The 27987-nt window shown below is 45.7% G+C and overlaps 1 protein-coding gene across 2 annotated transcripts; it reads right to left on the bottom strand.

Annotated features, from left to right (window-relative positions):
• Ostm1 (osteoclastogenesis associated transmembrane protein 1) lies at positions 1-27987 on the bottom strand. Of its 2 annotated transcripts, none has more exons than XM_031347848.1 (6): positions 27497-27987; positions 20696-20810; positions 10684-10781; positions 5855-6022; positions 4113-4278; positions 1-1951 (listed from the first exon to the last, which is right to left on the bottom strand). In XM_031347848.1, exons 1-6 carry the CDS (start codon positions 27908-27910, stop codon positions 1896-1898), a joined length of 1017 nt encoding a protein of 338 aa, XP_031203708.1. In that variant the 5' UTR covers positions 27911-27987; the 3' UTR covers positions 1-1895. The 2 variants fall into 2 exon arrangements, with proteins under 2 accessions (XP_031203708.1, XP_031203709.1); XM_031347849.1 differs by having other exon boundaries at positions 27536-27987.

Genomic DNA, 27987 nt, shown 5'->3' with positions numbered 1-27987 from the left:
TTAGAGTTTTCCTGGTTATTTCCTTTATTGTAAAGCGTACGGAAAAAACAGGTTTTCTTGTGTACACACATAACCCTATGTGTCTCAGGATTCAGAACTATGTACATATTTTATAGGACCACGAGGTGAAATTCTTCAGCACATTTTCAAATCTACTTCTGATGCAACTTCTAGAGAGCTGGGCCCTGATCAGGAACAGGGCTGGCTGGCTTGTTAAAGTGCTCTCCAACTTCTTATCCAAAAGCAGTGATTTGTACACACAGTCCTGAAAGGTGCCCGAGGAGTCGCTACTTGCAGTTTAAATATGTCGCTTTGACAACTTTGCACATGTAAACAGGCTTTATATGTATTGATGAAGATGGCTTTCAATGGCCCTCAACCATGTGCTTCAAATCAAGACAGTGCCTTTAGTCACAGCCGCAGGAACAGTGACAGCACATTTAGTGGATCACATCATCATCTGATTGTCACATACCCCATGTGACACACTCTGGGAAGAGCCTGCTCTCACACTCTGCATATGTGGTAAACATACAAAAATACCCAGATGTTCCTGTCTCCCTCTAGAGCAATTGCAGGCTGTGACGGGATTCACGTTCTCTTAACCCCTGAACCCAAGGAGCCCGCGCATTCACACACAACCTTTACAACAAAGCCCATTTCCACCGAATTAACTGACAAAACCATCAACTCCTGTAGACTGAGAAATAAAACTGAAAGACACTGGAACAAGCATTGTTTTAAAAGTTGCTGGAAATATTTCAAAGCAGAACTAGTTTCCTGACAGTTAGATGTGTAATTTCATTTCAGTCATGTGGCTTTGATCCTTCCCATAACTGGGGGACTTCCTGTGTGAGCCTGTCAACCAATTCATCTCCAGTATAAACCACCTGGCTGTCTTACAGTGAACATCTGCTCAGGTCCTTGTCTATTTTCTGAAATTTAAGCTCTTATATTTGTTCCCGTTTCTCCCCAAATCTCCAAATATTCCAAGATAAATTTTTCATTAAAAGTCACAAATTTAAACACAGTGACACACTTGGGCTACATTTGACTTAAGCTACTAATAAGTTACAGGTTGCTTAATAACTTAATGAAATTCATGATGCAAATCCCTGGCATAAGATGAATCCATCTTGTCCTCAAAGATAATTACACAATCCAGTGATTTTAAATTACTTATAAAATAAAGGCAAAAATAAGATGTAAAATAGTATTTATAAAAGTCATATTAGAAACCCAGTTACCGTAAATCTTTAACAAAGGTAAATGTATAATGTGGCATTGCTTTCTGAAAACTGTTAAGGAGGTTTATAATCAACTAGTGGTTTCAAAAGTTACTTAAGGGAACTAGAGAACATTATTTTAATGTATGATATATTAAATATACATTACATATATATATGTGTGTATGTGTGTGTGTGTATGTGTGTATTTATATACATACAACAATACTGCAATGGGAATTCATTTAAGTTAATCATTGAGCCTGCTACATTTGGCAAGTATGTTTCTTTTTCAGAGTCTGCTCCCAGTGACTCATGTGTAAATGGCAGACCTCAGCTGTTTGTTTTGTGTACTTCTGTTAATGAGGATAAATCAGAAGTGGCAAGTAGTCATTCATATGCCTGAAAAAAAAAAGCCCTCACTTGTTACTGTAACAGATATACCTTAAAATATGTAACATTGTTGTGTTTGAAAATTAAAAATACAGAAATCTTCAAAAATGGGGTGCTCAGGAAAAGGGAATTTGAGAACCCTTAATCAGAATAAATTATAGGTCTGTAGTCCCAGCATTTCATGAGAGTGACTTGTTGGACCTTGGCTCATCATCTTCTCCAAGTGTCTAGCCACTTACTGGAACGATGTGAGGTCGAGTCCCTGTTTTGCAGGCTTCAGGTGGAATTTTCTTGAATGTTGGGAAAACTGGTGCTTGACTTGAGACGTTTGGCTGGGGAGACACAAGGCCTGGGTTTAAACTCTGCTCTCGAGGTTATCCGGTGCTTACACGCAACCCACTGTATTGTCTATTTATTGGCTGAATATGGCTTGGTCCAATATTCTTAGATATAAAATCTAAGGTGTTTTTTTTTTTTATGAACAGCATAAAATTAAATTAAGTAGAAACTACTATCTATGATTTTGTTAAAAGCAGCACCCAATGAAACAGGCAGCCACACCTTCTTGAGCACGGCAGTCATAATGTGTAGATAAAAGAATAACAATAAAAGTCCAAGCTAGAAATCAAACTCTGCATGCCTCTTAAGAGACGAGAGTGTTTACAAAGCTTCTACTGCGGTCGTTTTTAACTACGAAGCCTGAAGAGTTCCTCCAAGGAGCTGGAACAAGACAACAGCATATCTAATATAATGAGGAAAAGGGAAAGCGCCCGCCCTCACTGGCAGAGAGAACATCACCTCTATTTTCAGATAAAACATTGTTTTCAAGCAGGGCACGTGGCATGTGCCTGTAATCCTGGCACTTGGGAAACAGGATGGAGGGTTGTGAGTTTGAAGCCGGCCTGGCCTACATAGCAAGTTCCAGGCTAGCCTGCGCTACACAGCGAGACCCTATCTCAAACATACAAGGCGGGTGCAGTTCAGTGGTAAAGGGCATTGCTAACAGTTATAAAGTTCTAGCTTCGATACCCAGCACCAAGCAAGAACAACAAAACACGCACAGTGTGTGTGTGTGTGTGTGTGTGTGAAAATGTCACAGTGAATGCATTACTTTGAGCTGGCACTGGTGGCAGGCACCTTAAATCCCAGCAGACTGAGGTGGATTTCTATTATGAGTTTGAAGCCAGCCTGGTCTACTGAGCAAGTTCCAGGATAGCCAGAGCTACACAGAGAAACCCGGAGTCAAAAATAAATAAATAAATAAGCAAGCAAAAAAGACTCTAGTTTTAAAAAGATTGAGTCTTTAAAAGTTGAGTTATGTTTCACACACAGCACTATGGGCAAAATATGTAATATTCAGCTATGAGTATGATGGCCATGGCATCCAGCCATTAGGTTTAAATCAAATCGTGGCCCACGGTCACCTGGTGAGGTCGTGTTTTGAACAGTTGAGCGTACATATTTCTCACGCTCTAGAATTGAAAACCCACAGTGCCACCCACCATGGGAGTGGCGCCTGCGGTGCCAGTGGCACAGGCTGAGCTCTGAGAGTGGCTGGCCTCGTAGGAGGAGGCTCAGACACCTCTATTCCCTTGCCTTGTGTTAAGCTCTGCACAACTCTCAAGGACATAACCATGCCAGGGAGCAGTCATGTGTCATCAGTTCATGCAGGAAGAATAGGGGCGGGGAGTGGGGGGAACAAGAATCGGCCATGAGCATCGGCGCATGAACTCTTAACTCACACGAGTGTTTGGGGACTATTATGTGTGTTTTTCTCTCCCTGTCTGTCTGTCTGTCTGTCTGTCTTTCTCTCTCTGTGTTTTTATTGTCTATGGCTTTGGTTTTTGATTGTGTTAATGTGTTTATTTCTGAGTCCTGGTTGAACTGTGAAGCCATGGCTGGCTTAGAACTTCTCATGTAGACCAGGCTGGCTCTAGCTCAAGGATCCACCTGCTTCTGCTTCCTGAAAGCCATACTGCCTGACATTATTTGATCCAGGATTTTTTTCCATAAAGAATTTCACAGGGATAGTATCCGATGCTATCAGTAAACAGACTACAGTATCCTTTTGTTCAGCAAATGTCTGCCAGCACTCACAGGCCCAGGCACTTTCTAGGTACTGGTGAAATGATGGTATTCAAGAAAAAAGTTTTTGTTCTGATGATCCAAACAAGGGAGATGAATCAGGTAGAACAAACAAATGGGAGTTGAGTGGCCTCAGCTATTCGGCAGTAGCGCCGGCTTATTGCCTGAGTGCCACTAAAGAAAGACCACATAGTCTAGAGAGGGCTCGGCGGGTCAAGGCACTCACCACACCCTTTCTAAAACAGACCTGTACCTTTCCCGCTACCTCACTGTGCTGAAGGTTGAAGCCACGGCCTTGTGCTCACAAGGTAAGAGCTTTGACACCGTACTCCCAGCCCCTTGACCCTGCAATCCTTCACGCATAGGTGCTCTGCTAAACAGAATGGATGACGACAGAGAGGAACTTACGTAGAATGAGTTTGCGTTTCTTTTGCTCTGAGTGAAGGAAGCTACTGAGGTAGAAGACAACAGGCAGGAAGAGAATGAACACTGACACAGCAACCACGGACACCGTGTCGCTGCAGGTGACCGAACAGTTGAAGGTTCGACTCCAAAGCTTCCGAGTAATGTTCATCTAGAAAAACATATTATCACATTATAATCTGATGTTATACTTAAGTTCTCTTTAATTTCTTAGTATATTTTTGCAATCCAAACATCCATTCAAAACAGCTTTAAAAATCTACTGATAGTTGAGAACGATTTCTTTTACTAGGGGAAAAAGCTGGTTTACAATTAGTAACTGTGTAATTTTTGGTTTTGTTTTATTTTGGAGACTCTCTGTGCAACCCTGGCTATTTTGGAGCTCACTCCGTAGATCAGGCTGGCCTCGAAGTCAGATATCCACCTGCCTCTGCCTCCTGAGTGCGTGTGCCACCAGCACCCAGCTGTCAGTGAGTCTACTTATTACCACACAAAAACGCTACATTCTAAATACATAATAATCACCAACATATACCAGAATGTCGATCATTTTATCTCCCAGAGAATGTGTAGTTATAAAAATAGAGTAAAGACTCTGTTTCCTTAATTAAAGGTTATTGATTTCTGAGAGCCTGCTATTAAGCAAGTACAATCAATCATAGGACTGAGATGTAGAAACCCAGAGCCCTGGGAGCAGCCATGCTTAGTGCCGTTTCCTATCCCGAGCACTTCTAGTCTAGAGCCATTTCCTCTAAGCTGGTTTGATGATGCCGACGGACGGAACTATTCTTAACCAGCATGCTTAGCCATTTTGCCCTTGAGTTCTCTACTTTTGAGCCAATGATTTATCTTCTCAGAGAACTAAGTCCCAAGCATCATATTGCCTTGGAGGACACTGCTGCCACCTACTGGTGCTCTGTGGAAAGACAAGCTATCCAATGGAGGAAAGACATTTACTATAGTTGCACATACTTACAAAAGCAGTACTGAATGACATCCTGGGCACAGTGGAACATGCCTGTAATCCCAGTACTAAGGAGATGAAGCAGGAGGATCGCTTCAAGTTCAAGGCTGGCCTGCACTTACTAATGAGACCTCAGCTTTGCGGGCGTTTCCCTCTCTCTCTCTCTCTCTCTCTCTCTCTCTCTCTCTCTCTCTCTCTCTCTTTGCCGTGCATTGTCCTACCTATTGAATGATGACTTAGAAAACACCAGGTCTCTGTCCTCACATGGCTCGCATTTCAGCGAGGAGATAGACTATAAGTAAATGTTCTCAAATGATCCAATAGATAAAGCAATTAGTGCAATAAGCGCATAAGATCTTTCGAAAACATGGTAGTTAGATGCAAAACCTCTTTAATCAGCACCAACTGGATAGAGAGCTGAAATTTGAGCACAAGGAACACCACACTCCTGAAAGCTACACCCACTTTCTTACCTACCCTCACTCCTCTTTTGTTTTTCGAGACAGGGTTTCACTGTGTAGTCCTGGCTTCACGTTCTACTTTAAAATCAAAATAAGCCGAATTATTAACTCGCCCATGAGGTGCCTGGTTAACGTCCGCTTTGGTCTGACAGAGACCCCATGGAGCCTTCTTACGTTATAACTACTGTGCTTCTCTCCGGCTGAAGGTGCTATGTACGTACTACAGTGCACCCAAGAAACGCTAATGCCGAAAGCACACTCATCGGCTGCAAACATGAACTGCACCAGGAGCGGGTACTTACGGCGTCTTCCACGTCGATACATAAGTGCGTCCCAGGCTCCGCCTTGTTCTCAAGGCCGTTCATTTTCTGCATCTCACTGTACAGGAGGCTCAGGTTTTTATATGCCTCTTTACAGTTTTTGCATACTTCGGAGTAATTTTTTGGTGGGAGGAGGCTGTAGGTGTGCCCCTAAAATGACAAAGGCAGACGTAAGACGCACAGTACATACTGGACACAGTATCTCTGCGTGTCAACCATGTGACACCCTACCCTGCCCCCAAGCCCACACAGAAGACAATGTGGCATGTGAAAGGACTGGAGTGAACCCAGCAGTATGCCTGCATAGCACAGCCACCAGGTACACGCCAACAACACCCCTTGGAGAAAATGCAAGCCTCCTTAACAAATGGTGATGGGAAGTTGGATATCCGCATGTCAAGACTGAAACTAGATCCCTGCCGCCCCCACCCTGACAAAAGACAACTGAAAAATAAATCAAAGACCTTAATTTAGGACCTGAAACTTTGAAATCACTAGAGGATAAACACAGAAAACACGAAGACACGAGACTAGGCAAAGAATCCGGTTACAGCTCAGTGGGTAAAGCTGCTTGCCAGTGAGCAGTGACCCAAGTGCAGTCACTGGAACCCACAGGCAAGCTGCCCTCTGACCTCCACACGCACCCCTAAATAAACATAAGAAAATAATTACTTAAAAAAAAAAAGCAATGGCTTTCTGAACAAGCCTCAAACAAAAGAAGATTATGGGATCTATGATCAAAGCACAAGTTGCACACATGTGGGAAATAAGAATGTCACAATAAAATCCACTGCTGTGTACAATGACTACACGTTAATAAAAAGGAGAGCTCGTAAAAACTACCAGTAGCCCCAAGGAGAAGACAGTGGTGCAGTGCGGTGTGCTGTGAGGGCGGGAGGTCCCTGGACCACTGGGATGATGAGTCCTGAGGACCCGAGGGCACACGGCAGGGGCTTCTAGAACTTTCTAGGAGACCCGGTGTGTGGGCGCGAGGAGATGCTCCCCAGCGCTTTCTAGGTGTCTCTTAATTTTGAAAACTGCTACGCAGGCCTCGGGTGAACACTGGAGACATCAGTAGTTCACCTCCAAGTGACTGACAGCTAAATACCAACTTTCCTGAGTTATCTCACTGTTGACATTGTACTTAATGCTCTTCTTTCCAAATGAAATTCATCCCTGCCAAGCTTCACAGCCTAGACGCCATCTTTTATCTAAATGAAACCGGACTTTTCTTATGGGAAGGGCATGAACCCCACTTGACTCTCATTTCTCAGCTCCTAACCTAGACCTTTCTAGTGAATGAAAATGGACAGATAGCCCGCAGTGGGGGTCCGGGTGGGTAGCATGCCAGCAAACCCCAGGTTCTGGCTTCTGGCTGACACCTGCATTTTCAAGTACACATTTATATCTTCGCTCTCTATTCTCTTTACTCTTTACCATGAGCACGAGCAAAGGGCATCTCTACTGAATATGGAGATAAGAAAGAAAACGAGAAATCGGAGCAACTGAACTGTGACATGACCCTCACCACCATATAGGTGACAAACCAAGTCTCTCCCCTTAAACTCCCACAGGAAAAAGCCACTTTCCACAGGTCCACTGTGAATGTAGCCAAAACTACAAACCTAGCATAGAGTCTTGGTGGCAGGCAGGGTTGAGGGAGAAATACAGTTCCATTTACAAAAATTAAAAATGCACGTACTTTTGGCCTGCGGTTGCTCTCCCAGGAATCATCTGAACACATTCTTAAAGGAACTCCTGGTGACATGCAAAAGGCTGTGAGTGGCATGAGTGGCAGTGGCTTACAACAGCCACACAATGATAAACAAGGGGAGGGGGACTAACTGCAATATGAACGCTACACAGCTCCTAACTGAGCAAGGGAGTGGATCTGGGATGGGAGATGGTGGCAGGTGTGTGGGCTCTGAGGACTCCTTCCCTAAAGCTTACTGAATCTAAGCTAACGTCAGAGCCTGGTCAAACACTGCACAGGGGCCATGTCACCTCCGGAAGGCTGTACTACACCCACACCACTGTGGGGGTGATGGTGGTGCTAAACCCTTCTTCCCCACAGCTACCCACAGACTAGGGACATGGGAGGCTGTCACAGTAGCTGTGCCTGTGTCTGTTGGACACTCTTTCACTCTGCCCTGTCACCAGGACAGGATGGGGTTCGAAAGAAGCCACTCACCAACATTTTCCCCCGGAGGTGGATCGAGTGAGGTGAATCAAGTGAGGTGGATCAAGTACAGCGCGTGGGCCTCCTCCTGCCCATTCACCCACGGGGAAAGCAGCGGTCTCAGGCTGTCTTCCTGTCCCGAAGCCCCGGGGCCTCTTTACCATCTCTGTCTACTTTCTCACTTCGCCTAGTTGCAATGGCTTTATGGAACACTGTGTCGGATGACCCCTAACCCTGCAGCCCCTCCCCCATCTCATTATCATCTGAGCTTGGATGTCTGTCAGGAGTATCTATAGGGAGTGTCATACTTAACAGGTTGAAAACAGAATTCCTTTTAAAATTACACTGAATTTACTTATTGTTTATTTAGGGGTGTGTGTGTGTGTGTGTGTGTGTGTGTGTGTGTGTTAGACTGTTGACTGGAGGGGTTCCCTTCTCCCACCGTGCGGGCCCTAGGATTTAACCTGGGCCATCGGGCATCACAGCAAGTGTCTTCGCCCTGGAGCAACCTCTCTTGCCCCAAACAGAATTCTCCTTTAAAGCCACCCTGGTGTGTATCCTGCAGTCTGACCTCACGAAAGTCCCTTCACCTCTGAACCTCAGTGGCCCTTTCAGTACTCTGGGCGCTTTTGAGGGGCCTTTGCTCTCACGAACCCGTGCCTAATACTCGCTAGTTATGACTGTTTACCCCAAGACATCTCTAATTAAAAATTGTTCCAATTTTAAAAAGGACTGTTTATTTTGTGTACATGGGGGTGTTCTACACGTACGTATGTGCACCACGTGTGTGTCTACAGAGGTCAGAAGATACTTAGTTCCCGTGGAGCTGGAGTTACACAGATGGTTGTAAGCTGTCATGTGGGTTCTGAGAACTGAACCTGCAAGAGCAGCCCGTGCTCTTATTCACTGAGCCGTCTCTCCAGCCCCCGAATCAGGATTCCCAATCTTCATTGTCCTGCGTTATCTTCCTCCTTATCCCCACCCATGGCGTCACCACCCTCAGCTACTTGGGGTCTAAGCCCATCTGGGTTCCTTCCCTTTTACTGTCAGACTAACACACTCTCTGTGAGAGAACACAACCCATCAGTCGCACAGACTTCCAACAGTCGCACAGACTTCCAACAGTCGCACAGACTTCCAACAGTTATGTGAGTTATCTGCTTTCCTCTAACACTACAGGGAAAACCACGATCAAGCCCCTGCGTCACAGATCTGTGGCTGCCACCTCTCCTTTTTTCTACCTTCAACACATCCTATGTGTGCCTGGTGTCTACAGAGACCAGAAGAAACTCAGTTCCCATGAAGCTGGAAACATAGACAGTTTGTGAGCCACCATGTGGGTACTGGGTAATGAACCTGCCACCCACAGAAAAGCAACCAGTGCAGACGTCTCTCCCATCCCTAATTTGTAGGACTTATGATTTTTTTAAAATATTTTTTAAGATTTTACTTATTTATTTTATGTATATGAGTATATTGTAGATCTACAGATGGTTGTGAGCCTTCATGTGGTTGTTGGGAATTGAATTTCGGACTTCTGCTCACTCTGGTCAACCCTGCTCCCTCTGGTCAGCCCTGGCAGTGGTGGCACACGCCTTTAATCCCAGCACTTGGGAGGCAGAGGCAGGATTTTTGAGTTCGAGGCCTGCCTGGTCTACAAAGTGAGTTCCAGGACAGCCAGGGCTACACAGAAAAACCCTGTCTTGAAAAACAAACAAAAACAAAAAACAAAACAAAACAAAAACCCTTATGATTATTTTTAAACTGTGTGTGTGTGTGCGCGTGCGTGCATGTGTGTGTGTGTGTGTGTATGTGTGTGTGCGCATGTGTGTGCGTGTGTGCGTGCGTGCATGCGTGCGTGCATGCGTGTGTGTATGTGTGTGTGTGTGTGTGTGTGTGTGTGTGTGTGTGTGTTGGGAGAGGATGGGAGAATATGCATGTGGCTGCAGTTACGCGCAGAGGCCAGAGGAGGGCACTGGCTTCCTCAGAGCTGGAGTGGCAGTTCTCCTTGAGCTGCCTGTGAAGCTGCCTGATACCTACTCCACAGTAAGCATTCTGGTTTGTTGTTTGTTTTGCGTTTGGGTTTTTTGAGACAGGTTCTCTCTATGGCTGGCCTGGAACTCATGGTGTAGAGAAGGCTGACCCTAAAATCACAGAGATCTGCCTGCCTCTGCCTTGTGAGAGCTGGGATTAAAGGCATGTGATAGCACACCTGAAATTTTTACCCTCTGAGCCATCCCTCCAATCCCCAGCCCCTCCCTTCCTTCCTTCCTTCCTTCCTTCCTTCCTTCCTTCCTTCCTTCCTTCCTCCCTTCTTTCCTTCCTTCCTTCCTTCCTTTTCCCACCTGTGACAGTCTCACTGTGTAGCCCTTGCTGGCCAGGAAGGGACCAGCAACCCTGAACTCTCGGAGATGCGTTGCCTCTGCCGGCCAAGTACAGGGCATATGCAATCACACTTGGTCCTGGGCTGAAGTTCTGATATTTTCAAGTGGAAAAAAATCTAAGAGTCTAAGAGTAGAAGTAAAGGTTCACAAATTCCTTTAAGAAGAGAAAAAAAAACCCAACCAAACCAAAACCCTGTAAAAAGTTAGAATCTCACATTACTCACTTGCAGTGAGTCTATATAACTGACCTGCAGGTTATGCTCAAAGCAAGCCAAAGTCTTGTTAAACAGACTGAGGAAGTCCTCTGTGTTATTTGACAAATCTTCACCATTGTTTGTTAGGCAATCTGTAAAAACAAGGAAACAAACATTATGTAGTTCAGCCTTGCCTACACATTTATAGAAATCCACCTGCCTCTGCCTCCCATGTGCTATAATTAAAGGCCTGTGTCACCACACCGAGCAAAATGGTTCAAATTTTTAAATAAAATTTAGAAATAAAGAACAGGAAAAAGAAATGAAGGAGCCTGTCCAAGGTCACACAAATCCAAGGTCACACAAATCCAAGGTCATACAACCGATACACAGAAGGCTGGAATTTGTAATCAGTCTGGCTGTTGGGCCAGTACTCTGAAATACTGCAAGGTGAGTAACACATACAAACACACACACATGCACACAAACACACACATACAAACACACAACAGATACATATACACATACAAACACACACACATACAGACACACACAGGCACACATGTACACATAGAAACACACACATACATATACACACATATACATACACATAATATACTACAGACGCATACACACATACATACATACAAACCTACACACATACAAATATACACATACACACATACTAATACATAACACATACATATACACATACAAACACATACACACACATACATATATACACACATACATACAGATGCATACATGCATACATACATATGTACAAACCCTCACACATACAAATACACACATCCACACACATACTAACACATAACATATATATACACATACAAACACATACACACATACAGCCACATACACACACATACAGACACACATATACAAACACACACATACATACACACTCCTAGACTCTGTTAAACAACAGTTTCAATACTCAAGAGTGGACAACTGCATGCTTCTGCTCCTCTCTGGTGCCCATGACAACCTGACACCACCAGGGATTCAGGAAGTCACTGCCATCTGACCAGAAAGATGAAACCTAAGCCTGGTTGACAGGGCAGGGCAGCCAGCACTTTAACATCTGTGTGTAAACTCGAGACATCGGAAGCAGGTGCTCACCCAACCAGATGAATTACAAAACCACACTTGTGAATCCAAAAGCCAGCTAGACTTCAGTGGATTCACAGACAGACAACCCCTCCCCTGTACACACTCACGTGCACATACACACACACACACACACACACACACACACACACACACACACACAGCTTGGGCAGGACCCCCTCTGCACCAGTGAACACCAATGAAGGCCTTCTTGGCGAACCTCTTCCTGATGCTTGGCCTTTCTGAGCCTGTGAATCTAGAGTCTCTGCAGCCTTAGCATCTCACGAACACAAGTCCAACTCTAACTGCTCATTGATTGTTTACAAATTGATGGTTTCCTTTACAAACAAACAAACTTAGCCAGAGAAAGAAAGGCACACACCAAGACTCACATACAGGTCAGGAAGGTGCCGAAATGCCAAATGTGTTCTCCACGTGCCTGTATTTCCTTAAGCACGCAATTCTTTTTACTAGTTAAATACAAATAATTCCATATGTCAGTATCCACAAAGTTCAAATACTAAAATCCTTTGTTGTTGTTGTTCATTTGTTGAGACAGGGTTTCTCTGTGTAGCCCTGGCTGTCCTGGAACTCACTCTGCAGACCAGGCTGGCCTTGAACTCAGAGATCCACTTGCTTTTGCTCCCCCAGTGCTGGGATTAAAGGCGTGTGCCACCATCTCCTGCCTTACTAAAATCTTTTTAAAGTAATAATAGAAGTATTAATAATAATATATATAAGTAATACAATAATAATAAATAATAATAGTAGAAATGTGCTATTTTATTAACATAGCCTGGCTTATGTATGTAGCCTTGGCTCCTGGGTCAGGTAGGACAGACATAAAAACAAGCACAATCATGGTCAGAGAACACTGAGCTAGGCTGAATATCCTCAGCTTGGGGGGTTCCTATCTTACAGAGGAGTTCTCCCATGCCTGGCAGACACAGCCAAAGGTGGCAGGCTCTCCCTGGGCACATGAAGGCTCTCCCTAGGCACATGCAGGCTCTCCCTGGGCACATGCAGGCTCTCCCTGGGCACATGCAGGCTCTCTCTGTGCAACAGCACAGAGCTCACTCTTCTGGAGAGCTCTGGCAATTTCTTCTACAAGATACACAAATAAACAATTTCTTTATAAAAATGATTTATGAAGAAGGCCGTTCTGAGGAGTAAAAGGACTTAATGTCTTCTACTTTACTGCTATTTTCTTTTCACTTAAAATAATTGGAAAATTAAGTGAAAAGCCCGCGTAGACTGACAGCTGATTAAGTGCTGTCCCTGCACAGTGTGGTTTTTTTTTTTCAGTAACTATTAGGCGGTAGTATTAAAAGCACAAAGGAGCTCACTTATACAGCGGGGTTAAATGTGTCTTGATTATTAGAAGAACCCTGACTTTCTGATACTACACAAAGGGGCTCCAGTAAATCCCCTTTATCCATCGCCAGGAATCAGGAGCATAAGGTTACACACAGTGAGGAGCTGTACGTTGCAGAAATTAGTAAGCTAGGGAAGGTATAAGGACGAGCTCTCCATAGGCGCTAAGTGAAGTGGTCATTGTGCTTCTGCTGCATCGCAGATAATCAATGGAGCCTCATCAAGGCTGTGCAGATTAGCACAGCTTCTGTCTCCGTGAGGACTCAGGCATCAGCTCAAGAGGCATTCTCTGGGCACTAAGGATTCCAGTCAAGCCCTCACACAGAAACCAGCTAAATTACCACAGCAGAATTGTGTGGCTTCTGCCTTCCTCCCCGACCCCCCAGGGCTGAGGATTGAACCCTGGCCCCCAATATAAAAGCACCCTATCACTGAGCTCTACCCTGAGTCCTGAGTCCTGGCCCCCAATATAAAAGCACCCTATCACTGAGCTCTACCCTGAGTCCTGAGTCCTGAGTCCTCTGGGTCAGGGTCTGCACTCAGAACCTACCCCCATCCTGCCCCCTCATCCTCCTGAGTGCCAAGATTACAGGTGTGTACCACCGAGTCCAGCTGAACCTTTTACCCTTAGAGATGTGCCATCAATCAGGAATTTGTTTCAAGATCTCTAGGGGTTTAAAACAAATTTTATAAGGTTTATTTACATATATGAGTATTATTTACATAGATTGCATGCCTAGTGCCCAAAGGGGTTAGAAGAGGGTATAAGATTCATGGGACTGGAGTCACAGGTACCTGTGAGCTAGTATGAGTGCTGGGAACCAAACCCAGGTTCTGACAACTGAGCCCGGGACCTCTAACTGCCAAGCTGTCTTTGCAGCCCGCTCTACTCTTTATTTTAAAGACTTACTTTTATTGTATGTGTATGTGTGGCCTGCGTGTATGTATGAGTGTACTGTGTGTATACCTGACACCTCTGAGGCCAGGAGATGGTGCCAGATGCCCTGAACTGGAGTAACAGACAGTCCTAAGCTGCTGTGTGAACACTGGGAACTGAACCTGGGTCCTCTGCAAGAGCAGCAGGTGCTCTTAACCACTGAGCCGCCTCTCTGGCCCATCCCTGCTGTTTTAAAAACTAGGTTTAGATTGTCATACCCTGTTGTGGATTGGTCTGATGCTGCTATGCATTCAGGTGCTAAATACTGCCTCCCCCTAAGATCTGGATGTCCCCAACAAAGAGATCCTCATTTTTATCAAGTGATGTTATGTAAACCTTGCTCCCCAACTTAAAACTATTGGTTAAATAAAAATGGCTGCTGCCAATTACTGGGGAGAAGAGAGAGGTAGAGTTTGAATTATTGGTTATTGGGCTGGGAGAACGAGAGAGAGAGAGAGAGAGAGAGAGAGAGAGAAGAGAGACAGACAGAGAGAAAGGGAGGGAGGGAGGGAGAGAGGGGACAGGGAACAAGAGGTCTCCATTAGACATGATGAGCCATGCCCAAGTGAAATGGATCCTGAAAACAGGTTGATGGAGTAGAAATAACCTGGAAAGACTCAGACAGCAAGTATTTGGGGAGCACAGCTGGGAAGTAACAGTCTAGAGACTAGAAATATAGATTGGAAGCTATCCCCCAGTAGTTGTGCAAAGGCAATCACATAAATCGCAGCCTGGGTCTCGTTCATTTGGAAGCTATACCAGGATAAAAACTATTCACTTATTTTACAACATCCCTATGAGCCCATCTAAGGTAGGAGGAATACAAGTTATGCCTGGGAGGCTGAGACAGGAAGCCTGTGAGCCAAGCCCAAGGCCAGCCTGAGACACAGCGGTGCCCTGATTCACTACACTTACAGGTTGTCTACGAAGAAAGCATACATTCCTCAAGGCTGGTAACTCAGCTTAGAGAGGAAGGGTGCCTGCCTCCAAGCCTGAGGACTTGAGGTGGATTCCCAGGGACCCACATTAAAAAGAGAACTAATTTCACAGAGAGCAATAATCCCGCTTTCTGAAAAGCTGAGCAAACTTTAGAAAATAAGAGTAAGTGGTGAGAATGCTGAACTTAAGTTTAGAAATTAAAAAAAAAAAAAACAATGTTTAAAACCATGCAAACAAGTCCTTTGCCACATAGATAATATGTGAGAAAGATGGCCCTGCCTGCCTGACCTTCTGGTTCAGCAGTAAGATTTTATTAGTGATCTTTCAGTCATGAATACTGAAGTCATATGCACCACTGAAAGTTAGTTTCCCTTTGATGAATCAGAAAGTTCTTCAGAATTACATGGTGCCTCAGTAGCATCCTCGCACCCATAAAACACCGTCCAGGCACTGGAATTACAGGTTGTCTATGGAGAGATTTCTGGGGGCTGGCGACATGGTTTTAGAGGGTAAAGGTGCCTGGTGCCAAGCCTGGTGATCTGAGTGGATTCCCAGGGGCCCACATGATGGAAGGAGAAGACTAACTCCAGGTTAATTAAGAAGTCAATTGAAACTCTTACTTTATACATGCTAACACTTTATACATGCTAACACTAAGTAGTCTATTGTAACTCTTACTTTATACATGATAACACTAAGTAGTCCATTGTCACGCTTACTTTATACATGCTAACACTAAGTAGTCTATTGTAACACTTACTTTATACATGTTATCACTAAGTAGTCTATTGTAACTCTTACTTTATACATGCTAACACTAAGTAGTCTACTGTAACTCTTACTTTATACAACATTGGCTCTTGGATTCTTTAATAACACTGAGCTTCTGCCATACACACATCCTACACAGCAGAATGCTGATAAACAATCACAACCCCCTGGACCTACTCCTGACTCTGATCTACGCCTGCCATTCATGTAGGCCCGCCTCCTCATCTGCACTCGGGGCTGTGTGCTGCTCAGGCAGGACAAGGACTGGGAGGAACCTAACCTGAGACATTTAACCTTCCTGCTCGCTCCCAGACTTCCTTTTCCTCCAGATTCCTTTCCTGTGCTCCCAGTGTCTCACTAGAGTGTAAGACAAGCAAGAATGCTTTGTGAATTTCTGATAAATGTGGGGGTTCTTTTTGTTTTGTTTTTGGAGTTAGAGATGGAGTCCAGGGCCTCATGCAAACTCTCTGCCTCTCACCTAAACCCCAACCGCTATATATTTCTTTAAACTTTTTCTTTTTAGATAACTTTCCTGCTATCTTCATGAGCCAGGTGTGCAGAGAGCATAATTCGAAATGCTTGTATACTTGCAGAGTCTAGTTAAAAGGTGCTAGAGAGATGGCTCACAGCCATCTATCCTGGGATCTGAGGTACTCTCCTGGTGTGCAGGCATACATGCAAATAGAGACTCAGATACATAAAATAAATGAATCTTTAAAACGATCACATAGGATGCCGACTACTAAGGAAATAGCAGTGAAGAAATCTAAGGAATTAGTCTGAGACTACAAGGGTAAAAAGGGAGAGAGGGAGAGGCAGAGAAAAGAGGGAAAAAAGAATGCTGTTATTGAATAAACCGACAAAAGGGAATGAAATTTAATGAGTCTGGTCTCTTAAAACTCTTTCAATTCCATTTAAAATTCAACACAGGAATCGTGGAACACTTTAAAATAAGATTAAAACAATGAATGGGAAATCAGGTTTTTTACTGCATAATCCTGGAAAAGAAAGCATTTGGTCCCTTCTGATTTCATCAAACATAAAAAGAAAAAAATGCAGCCAGGCAGTGGTGGCGCACACCTTTAATCCCAGCACTTGGGAGGCAGAGGCAGGTGAATTTCTGAGTTCGAGGCCAGCCTGATCTGCAGAGTGAGTGGGACAGCCAGGGCTCCACAGAGAAACCCTGTCTCTGGGAGGTTATGCGGGGAAGCCATAATCAGAACACTCTGGGAGCTTCTAGTGTTTTCTACAGAGTTTTGAGTGGAAATTAAATGCATAAAGTCCAAAGCAGGTAAATTTACCTCCTCTGAATGAAGACAAAGTCACGCTTCTTCACCCCCAGCTCACCTCCCCTCCTCCCCAAACACGTCTGACCTTTTAGTTCTTTTGCCTGGCTTGTTAACTGATTCTAATTCGGAGATAATAATCTCTTGAGTCAGAGAAATATTTTCAAGATACAATGGCTCAGAGAACAAAAGTGCCCACAGCTATAACCCCAGCCCCAGGGAGGTGGAACCGGAAGACCACAAGCTCAAGGCCGGCTGTGAATACACACTGAGTTTAAGGCCAGCATGGACTACATGAAACCCTGTCGCAAAAAATTCAAATTGTTTTAAATCCCATTTAGAAGCTGGAGGTTCAGCAGTTAAGAACACGGGCTTCGAGTTGAAGAGATGACTCAGGAGTTAAAAGCACTGCATGATCTTCCAGAGGTCCTGAGTTCAATTCCCAGTAACCACATGGTGGCTCACGACCATCTGTAATGGGATCTGACGCCCTCTTCTGGTATTTCTGAAGACGGCTACAGTGTACTCATATACAGAGAAGAAATGAATAAATCTTAAAAAAGAAAAAGAAAAAAAGAACTCTGACTGCCCTTCCTTCCAGAGTACCTGGCTTCAAGCACCAGCTCACCTGGTGGCTCACAACTGTCTGTAACTCTAGTCCCAGGAGAGCTGATGCCTTCTTCTGCCCTCCTAAGTCATCAGGTGCAGCACAAAATGTGGAGTATGTGCATATGTGCAGGCAAAAACTCATACACATAAAATAAAAGCAATTTTTAAGAGGAGTCCCATTTAAAAACAGCTCTGGTGTTATGTGTACATGTGTACATGTGTGCTCGAGTGTGCACGTGCGGTGTCTTCTACCACTCTACCTTTGTTGAGACAGTCTCTCCCACTAGCCCTGGAGCTCACTGAGTCTGGCTAGCCTGGCTGGTTCTTGCACCCCAGGATCTTGAGATCTCTGCCTCCCAGTGCGCAGAGCCGTAAAAGAGCCTAGTGGCTTGGCTCTGGTCCTTATGTTTGCACAGCAAGCATCAACTGAGCCATCACCCCAGCCCCTTACATTGTTTTGTTTGTTTATTTGTTTGCTCACTGTTTTGAGACCTCTCACATAGCCCAGGCTGACCTTAAACTTGCTATGTAGCTGAGGGTGACCTTGATCTTCTGATCTTCCTAGCTCCACTCTCATGTGCTAGGATCATACACGTGTGTCACCATGCTCATGGTACTGGAGTCCAGGTCTTCATGAATGTTAAACAAGCGCTCTGCCAATGGAGCCACATCCTTAACCCCTACCTGACTCTCTAAAAGGCTCTTCAATCTATTTATAGATTGAATTTTCAATCTTGGCTGTGGTGGTGACAAATGCCTATAATCCAATCATTCAGGAGGCTAGGCGCTCCAGGCCGGCCCAGCCACATGAAGCTGCTGCACAGCATGTGGGAGGCATGGGGATCAGGTGATCCTTAGATACACACCAAGCTCAAGGCCAGCCTGGCCTAAATACAAAATAAAACAGCACCACCACCACCAACAAAAACCCACACACAACCAAGAAAAAAACAGTTCTGTCAGCTAAGCCATTTTTCCAATTTCCAGAAGCAATGAAAAGAAACAAAATGAAGAGACAATTGTCAGAGCAGCATGGTGCATGAGAGCGGGGAAAGACCTGGAGTTAAGTTAAATGGTATGTTGGGTTTTGTGAGTGTGCTGTCTTTAAGTTGGGTGCAGTGACACACGTTATGCCAATTCTAGTGCTCTGAAGGCTGAAACAGGAGGATCCTGAATTTGAGGATAGCCTGGGCTACAACAACAAATTCAAGACCAGTCTAGGGTATGTAGCAAGATCCTGTCTCAAAAAAGCCAAAGAAAACAACAAAAATTCTAGGCAGGCATGGTGGCACACGCCTTTAATGCCAGAACTTGGGAGACAGAGGCCAGCTTGGTCTATAGCGAATTCCAAGCCTGCCAGGGTTACATAATGAGAATCTGTCTCAAAAAAATATATTCCTCTTATATTAGGGAACATTTGTTCCCTGGATATGTTCTAATGCTTAAAAATATTTTTTGTGTTTCCAAAACTCACTTCAATCATATTTACAAAAGGAATTTTCACACAAAAAATGTAAAGTTTGGGGGTCATGGCATCTTTAAGGGGTAGGGCCTGGCTGATGGAAGTAGGGGCTGGCCTTTGATGGTAACAGCTGGTCCTGGTTCCCTGGGTCCAGGATAGTTCTCTGCTGCCTGTCTGCAATCTCATGATGATGTATCTGCATAATGACACATCTGCACTGGCGTCTGCAGTCATGTGATGACATGTCTGCACTGACATGACATGTTTGCAACCACATGATGCCATGTCTGTAGTCACATGAGGACACATCTGCACTGGCATGACATGTCTGAAGTCACACGGTAACATGTCTGTAGTCATGTGATAACATGTCTGTACTAGCCTGGCATGTGTGCGATCATATGACATGTGTGCCATCGTGTGATGACTACCACCTCACATTCTGGCTCCACAGACAAAGCCACTCACACTACTTCTTCCCCTCCATGATGGACTCTCTGCATGGACACAACCTCTCTGCAACCATGAGCTAAAATAAACCTTTCCGGTTGCCACTTGTTTCTGTCACACTTGGTCGCAGCAATGGGAAATGACTAATACCCTCACTACTCCTCTCTGCAATTAACATTGCATGTGTATTTTTAGAGCCCAAGGAATCATAAAAACCCCTCTTAATGTCATGCTGGCCTCCCAAGAAGTGTGGCAATGTTGACTTACAGGCGAAACTACCATATCCATCAAAGTTCTACCGCCCTTGTCTGACTTCATCTCCCTGAGGGTTCCCAGGACCCTAAGGTCCCCACTTTTCCCTCACACTCTGTGACCCTGCCCACAATGCCTCTCTTTCTGCCTTGCCTGTCACCTCAGCTCTGCCGGGTGGACCCATGCCCAGCCACGAAGCCTCAGTTCAAAGCACGCTGCCAGCTGATTTCTCCTTCTAAGACTCTGTAATGTTCTTATTCACTCCTCTAAGTTATATTTGTAACTATATCTTTCTCACTGAGTTGTAGACAGTGGGAAGTACAGACATAAAGACACGGTTGGTACTCAGGGAGACTTAAGTTGAAATAATAGCTTTTCCAAAGAATGCTTCAAATAGGTGTCAGTTTATTGCACAAAACCACCTGTTCTGCAAAGCTGGAAGAGCATATGATATCTCTCCCTCTCTCCCTCCCCCTCCCCCCAGATTATTAGAAATATTCTAATTATTGTGTTAAACAGTTTATATAGGTTCTGCTATTTTCTCCAACATAGAGATTTGAAAACTAAAGTTCCACAGGGCAAAGTTAACTGCCTCAAACTGACACTGAGCGAATGCCTGTCTGACCTCAGAGCTGTGATCTGCTGGCAGGACTCACCCATGTGACAATGACTAGCACACTAACGATGCAGTGACAGCTCAAACTTAGTGACAAATGTACTACTTGGCTTCTGCCATTTTAAAGTTCCCTGAAATCAAATCTGACATCTATTACCGAGCCAACCCCGGCATCAACTGAACTGATGCAAACATGGAGACCCAGCATCAACTGAATTGGCGCAAACATGGAGACTCACTTGCGCAGTTCGCTTCCTGCCACGTGCTGTTGAAAAACTCAGAGACCATGAGAACTATCTGCATTCGGTCTGCTGTCAGGAGACTTCCGGCACAGCGCTGGCTCTCAGAAGTATTCTGCAACAGCAACAAGAAGAGGAAGAGATCATCTAAGTGTTTAGACTTTCCAAGCAAACAGTAGGCCATGAGGCCAGAAAACAGTGGAGACATTTATTAGAAACTATTAGAGAGTTTGTCTGATATGATCTGGTGGTAATGGCAGTAATAATAAAAACGGCAGGAAGATAATTATCTACCTAACACTTATTGTCGCAGGGTTCACGTGTGAAGGAGACTGCTTAACAGCTGAGCCATCTCTCCAGTCCCACCTTTGCTTCTTGAATATTTGTTTCTGTGGTCAAGTTCAACTTCTTAATTCTGACTTATGAATGTGTTGCAATCTTTCACATTGCATGCACAGGAAAAGTTCCAGAATGTGGGCAACAAAATGTAGCAATGGTTATTTCTAGATGACAGAACATGTCACATTTTATCTTCACTTTTGTTTCTCTTCCGCTTTCTAAAGTTTCGTACACCAGATGTGTTATTTATAAAGTACTTTTAATCTGTGTGTAAATGCTCCCAAACCTTTGGCTTCATCTTGTGGGTAATGTTTGGTCCAAAGGTTTTGCAGGAATATCCAGTAATCCATCACCATAAACCCAAGAGTTTGTACTCATATAGAAAAACGTGTCTTCCAAAGACCATTTAACCGTGAAAGAAACTCATGCTACGCAAATAATAAACCTGAGATCCTAACGTCTTGGACTTCGTCTATTTCCTATCCCTGTTGCTTCAAGCAGGGGATTGAGCCCGGGCCCTTCCTGCTTTCAAAGCTACTTAACTCCCATTGCAGGCACTACCAGAATGCTGGCGTCCGGGGACTGGGAAGTGTCAGAGAAGCCATCTACACTGTGCTTCAAGGACCTGCCTGCAAACACAGGCTGAGAGTGACACTGAGTGACACCAGGGGCTGAAAGAGACCCAGTGGGAACAGCAGGAAGAGAACTGACCAGCCATGTAGAGCAATGAGAATATCACATGGATTCATTTGGGGAGACTCATCATCTGTGTAGATCTCACTAACAAGATGCATCTAAGAGAGGGTTTGCTTTTGTCTGTTACCGTTGTGTTCTTAAACAGTGTGTGTGTGTGTGTGTGTGTGTGTGTGTGTGATGTGCAGATGTCTGCAGAAGCCAGCAGACATCAGCTGCTCTATCACTCTGTGCCTTATTCCCTGAGCCAGGGTCTTTCACTAAGCCTGGAACTAATCTTAGGCAGGGGGATGGTAGCCAGCAGCCCCAGCAAGTTTCGTACCTTAACTCCCTATGCTACCATGTTACAGGTGCACCGCAGTCACGCCCACCTATGCTACCAGGTTACAGGTGCATGCAGTCACGCCCACCTCTGCCACCATGTTACAGGTGCATGCAGTCACGCCCACCTCTGCCACCATGTTACAGGTGTACTGCAGTCACGCCCACCTATGCTACCAGGTTACAGGTGCATGCAGTCACGACCACCTCTGCCACCATGTTACAGGTGTACCGCAGTCACGCCCACCTATGCTACCAGGTTACAGGTGCATGCAGTCATGCCCACCTCTGCCACCATGTTACAGGTGCACCGCAGTCACGCCCACCTATGCCACCGGGTTACAGGTGCATACAATCACACCCACTTATGCCGCCGAGTTACAGTGTATGCAGTCACACCAACCTCTTTGCATGGCTGCTGAGAAATTGGACTAGAGCCTTCATGCTTGTAAGCAGGCCCTCTCCCCCACTATGCCACTTGGCCCGCCCTTCTCTATTCTTTGGTCCTGTTATTTTTGTGGTACTGGGGACCACACATGTGCTTGGCCAGCACGCACACCCAGGGCTGCATCTTCAACCTTGCAATCTTTCTTTTTGCTTTTGAGACAATCCCAGGTTAACCTCAAACTTCTAATCCTCATGGCTCAACCTCCCTAGTTCTGGGATTAGAAGGATGCACCCCAATATCAGTCTCGTTTATTGAGTCCTTACTGGATGGAGCTTGTCCAGGGACTGTGACATGACATGATAGTCTTAGGAGCTGACCCAACTCCTAAGTGAAACTGGAGCTCAATCTCATAACCCTGGGTCCTATACTTCCTATATTAAATGAGATAACACACATTCTCCAAGGAGCACAACGCCTGACACAGCACACAGTCACGAGAGAAGTGGCATTTCATCGTCCTGCCTTGCTGCCAACCCCAAGTGCTCGGAGAGAGTCTGTTTGAGGGGGTGTAGGCAGTTCGAGTGCATCTCCATGGAGCTGCTTGGCTACTTAAAAATCACCACAGGCTGGATGAGGTGGCTTCGTGGACAACGGCAGTGCCCTCAAACCTAACAGCCAGAATCCATTCCCTAGACCTCATGGTGAAAACACGGCGCTGTGTCCCACAAGCTGTCCTCTTCCCTCCATGCATGTCCATGATATGGGTACTCACATACTCACCTAGGCACACCAGAGCTACAGAGACAACTATGCATCTACCTAACTCAACAGACAGATGCAGTTTTTAAAAATCACTGCACTCTCACCAGGTGTGGCACAGATCAATTGAGGAGAAAGCTACAAAGAGTTCATGGAGAACCCAGCATTTGAACTAAGCACTGGGAAAGGAAAGAACTCTAAGACAGCATAAAGCCACCACAGGGTGAAAGTGACCTTGATATGGAGCGTACAAGGCACTGTTTGGTAGCAAAGAGGTATGTTCTGAACGTGGCGTCACTGTGGATAGGTTGGGACAAGGCTGGGAAAGTCCCTAAGACTCAAGCAAAGGAAAATCACGTTCTTGGGGCTAGAGTGAGGCTTAGCATCTGCTTCTCCTCCAGAAGAGTTGGGCTTGATTCCCAGCACCCACATGATGACATACAATGGACTGTCACTCCAGTTCTAGGGGACTTGGGGCCTTCTGCTCCCATAGACGGCAGGCACTCGCAAGCAGTGCACAGACACACATACAGGCCGAGCAGCCACCACACACAAGTGTTTTGTTTGTTAATTTTAGAGAAAATACTGTAATGTTTTGAATCTGCCTGACCCAGGCAGTGGTCCCAGGGCATCACCCACTCTTCCTCCCAGCTTTTACGAAACAGGTAGTGCTGCCGCTCCTGCACTGGCAGCCTGCTTCTCCTACTGAGTGACCGCCAGTAGGGTCCTCAATCTCTCTAAGGCTCTGTTTCTTAAAGCATGCTACCTCCCTATGTGTATCTAGGGCTTCCATCTGGAAATCAACTCCTGTGGGACAGAAACTTCACATCTTTATAGTCTCGACACACAGCGTAGTGGCCCAAACTTACTGGTCCTTATTTATATCTTAAAATATTACTATGACGATCTGTTGTAGTCAGGACCATCCAGCAGAAGCCATCAGGAATGTAACCATTCACTTCCATCATGGCTGTACCTAAGAAGGTGGATGTGGCCATCAACAAGAACACACAGACAGACAGACAGACAGACAGACACACACACACACACACACACACACACACACACAGAGGGTGGAGGAGACAGATTTTTATTTTTTACAATTAATCTATAACCCCAACTCCATACCTTACTTTACAACCATTTCAAATCTCTGCATTGCCTGAAATATAGATGACAAGACCCATCCTCACTCAATAGAGAAGAACCAGCCTCCTATGTGGCAAAGAAGACAGAAGCCATCACTCGGACTTGCCTGCCTGTCTGCCACAGAGGAGAAAGAGCCCCGCTCTGTGGATGCCCTAGGTCTTACCTACTCCACCTCTCCCAAACCCGGGCCTACTTCTCCCCTTGTTCACCTCTGCAAGGTCTTCCTTTACCCTCCCTGCAAGAGACTCTCCATTAGTGCTTATGCATAGTGTGGGCACTGCTAGATGCCTGTGGTCCAAGCTTCTAAGGATGCTGGATGCTAATGCAGGAGGATCACTTGGGCCCAGCAGCTCAAGATCAATATGGACAATGACAGGAAAGACGCATACACAGAGAGAGACAGAGACAGACAGAGAGAGACACGAGGAGTGTTATACATATATATACAAACAAAACATTTAAATTTGTTTCCTGTGTGGGAGGGAGGACAGGGGTAAAGAAATAGAAAGGAAACCACCCCTAAGCCCTGCGTCTGCTTTACTCTTTCTCTTTCAGGGCTGCTCTTCCTGCCCGTTTCCTTCCTTTATTGTTTAATCTTCTCTAACCTTGGTGTCTGCCATCAGAACCACTCGTGTTGGTCCCACCCTAGTGCCAACGTTGCCAGTCAAGCTTCCGACTCCCTCAGCAGGATCTGACCCACACAACCTCTCTGCCCGGTCCTCAGTCTCCCCTAGCTTTCCTCTGACTCTTCCTTTTCGGTCTGCTCTGAGTGTTCACGGCTTAGCATCCCTACTCGTCCTTCCTATGACACTGTATTTACTGCTTGGAAGGCATGAGGGTGCACATGCCGCAGGTGCATGCAGAGGATAGCTCAAGGGAACGGGTTCTTTCCTTCCACCTCGTGGGTTATAGGACTGAATGCCGGTCACCAGGCTCAGCTGTAGGTTGATGCCCATAATCCTAATTCTAGAACTTGGGGTCCTTTTTATTTCTTTCAGATTTACTTATTTTATTTGGTGTATATTTATTCACGTTCACCACATGTAGACAGTGCCTGTAAAGGTCAAAAGAGGGTGTCCGATACCCTGGATGGGTGTGAGGCAACACGTGGGTGCTGGGAATCGGACCAGCGTCCTCTGCAGGAGCAGCAAGTGCTCTTAACCCCTGAACCATCTCTCTAGCCCGCTGGGATCATTTTGTTTGTTTGGTTGGTTTTTGGTTGTTTTTAAGCCTCATCATTCCACATCCCACAGCATCTACATACACGAGGAAAACATCTACAGCCTCAAAGACCCAAGGTTAGCAACATGATTCAAGGGCATTGTGCCCACCAGAGTCCTTGTTATTTAAGATTTTTTTTTTAAAAAAAGGAAAAGGCAGCTGGAAATTATGAAATTTACAGGGAAATTGATGAAACTGAAAAATGAGGTATTAAGTGAAATGACCTAGGCACAGAAAGACCAAGGGCTGCATGCTGTCTCACATGCCTATCCTAGCCATTCATGCTTATATGTGTGTATTAATGTAGAGTGAGTATTGAGTAGAGCTCAGGAAATCAGGAAGGACACTATAAGACAGGGAACAAAAAGAAGCTGAAGGGGGTGGGGGAGGGTAACAGACCACAGGTGATATGAGAGTGGAAGGGTCACACTGAGAGGGAGGGGTTACAGATGGTAGGAGGATACAAGGGAGAGGGACGGGGGCGGTGGGGTGTCATAGATGATGGGAGGGTACAATGGAAAGGGTGGGGCCATAGATGGTGGGAGGGTACACGGAGATGTGGAGCAGGAACTTGGAGGAAAGGAGATGTAGAGTGGACAAGCCATAACTGTAAGGAGATGCCAGCCTGTTACTTAGTAGACTAATTTAAAAATAAAAACGGGGTTGGAGCTCTATCAGTATGCAGCTTGTCTAGCATGGACAAGTCATGGGTTTTATTCACAGCTGGATAAAACCAGGTCAGAGTGGTGCATGTCCATAATCTAGGCACCTGGGAGTTGAAAGCAGTGGGGCGGTCCTCTGCTACAAGGTGAGTTCAAGGCCGGTCAGGGCAACAAGAAACTTCGTCACAAATAAATATATTAATTAAATAAAAATGGAATGAAAAGGCTCCCTAAAAACAGCTTATTTAATGTAACTGCTCAAAATCAAATATAACGCTGCATACTAAAGTCATAGAGAAAGGATCGAGTCTGGAATGTATTGCATGTACTCCTACTTAAACCGCCTTGAAAGCTAGCTCTTTCCAAAGAGTGACTCTGGAATTTACTTAATGCAAATGAATGTCCCCATTTACAAAAAAAAAAAATCTGTTTAGTAACATTAGGCTAGATTAAAAACAAGATGCACCTATAGACATTTCTATCTAGTCTAGTCAGTTACAAGTTAGAAAGCAACTGAAACCACATTTTTCATGGGACTACTTGGCCCCTCAGTACACAAGAACCATTTCCACCCCAAATCCCCGTTGTCCTTCTTTTTCCCTTACCAGGCAATCCTGTGACTCTCACCGTGGCCGACACTCTAATCCTTTCCTAGTTAATACAGTTCTTAGAGGCAAAGACTGTCTTCCTCTTTTTGTTCGCCTTCATTAAGTCCTTCACATTACCTTCCAAGTGACCAGGAAAGCTCTCGAGTTACCGAGAAGGCAGGCTGTCCTAAAATGTCAACTCACTGACCACGAGCTATTACCGTGTGTCAGCTTTGTGTGGCCTCTCTTTGTCCCCACTTTACGAATGAGAAAACAAGCAAAGAGTGTCACTCACTTGCCCAGAGTACAAGCTGATAAACAGGATAGAACCGGACTCCTGGCAAGCAGACTCCAGATTGCCTCACTGTGACGAATTCCCATAACGAGACACAAAACAACTGGAATATTTTTCTAGCACTTTAGAGGAGGAAACCGACACTGAAAAATAATCAAGGTCACACTGCTAGAAACTGGTGGCTCTGGGTGTGTTCGCTGCAACGTTCCAGCAAACCTGTCCCAAGAAGAGGCCGGCTTACAGCATCCAGGGAGGCAGCACTGCAAGCCATAAGCCCCTAATGCCACCTGCCTGTTTCTGATACCCCAACTCCACAGACCATCCAATCCCTTTTCCTTACTTTCCCAGCCCCCCCGCCACAGGTGCCGAGGCTGCTCCTCTACCCACCCCGACATTTCGGCTGATGTTGTCTATCTTGACTGCGACCTGTTGGAAGAGCGGGTAGCAGGTCTGGCAGAGGCGCACGGGCCGAGCGCTGCGCACCATACAGGCGGTCAGCTCGGCGCTGCTATTGGCGAAGTCCATCAGCAGCTCCCGGCACTCCGGCTCCAGATCCGGCAGGTCCGGGGGTAGCAGTGACAGCGGCCCCAGACCTCCGCCCTGCAGCAGAGTCAGGGTCAAGTCCTGCACCTCCAGCAGCTGCCGCTCCGACAGCAGGTCCGCAAAGCCTGGGTGCCGACTGCTGGTGAAGGGGAGCGCGCCCAGGGCGCACCTCCACCGCAGCAGCTGGAGCAGCAGCAGCGCGGGCAGCCACCGCCACGGCCACCCGCTGCGGTGCGCGAGCCCCGCGTCCCCGGCCATCACCGGGCCGGCCAGTACCAGATCGCCCGCCCGATGCTTCCGACAGCAGCCGCTTCCGGCTTCGGCCGGCCGGCGCA

The sequence above is a fragment of the Mastomys coucha genome, unplaced genomic scaffold, assembly GCF_008632895.1.
Source record: "Mastomys coucha isolate ucsf_1 unplaced genomic scaffold, UCSF_Mcou_1 pScaffold3, whole genome shotgun sequence".
NCBI lineage: Eukaryota > Metazoa > Chordata > Mammalia > Rodentia > Muridae > Mastomys > Mastomys coucha.
The sequence above is the reverse complement of the archived record's forward strand: the minus strand, read 5'-3'. Positions and strand labels throughout refer to the sequence as shown.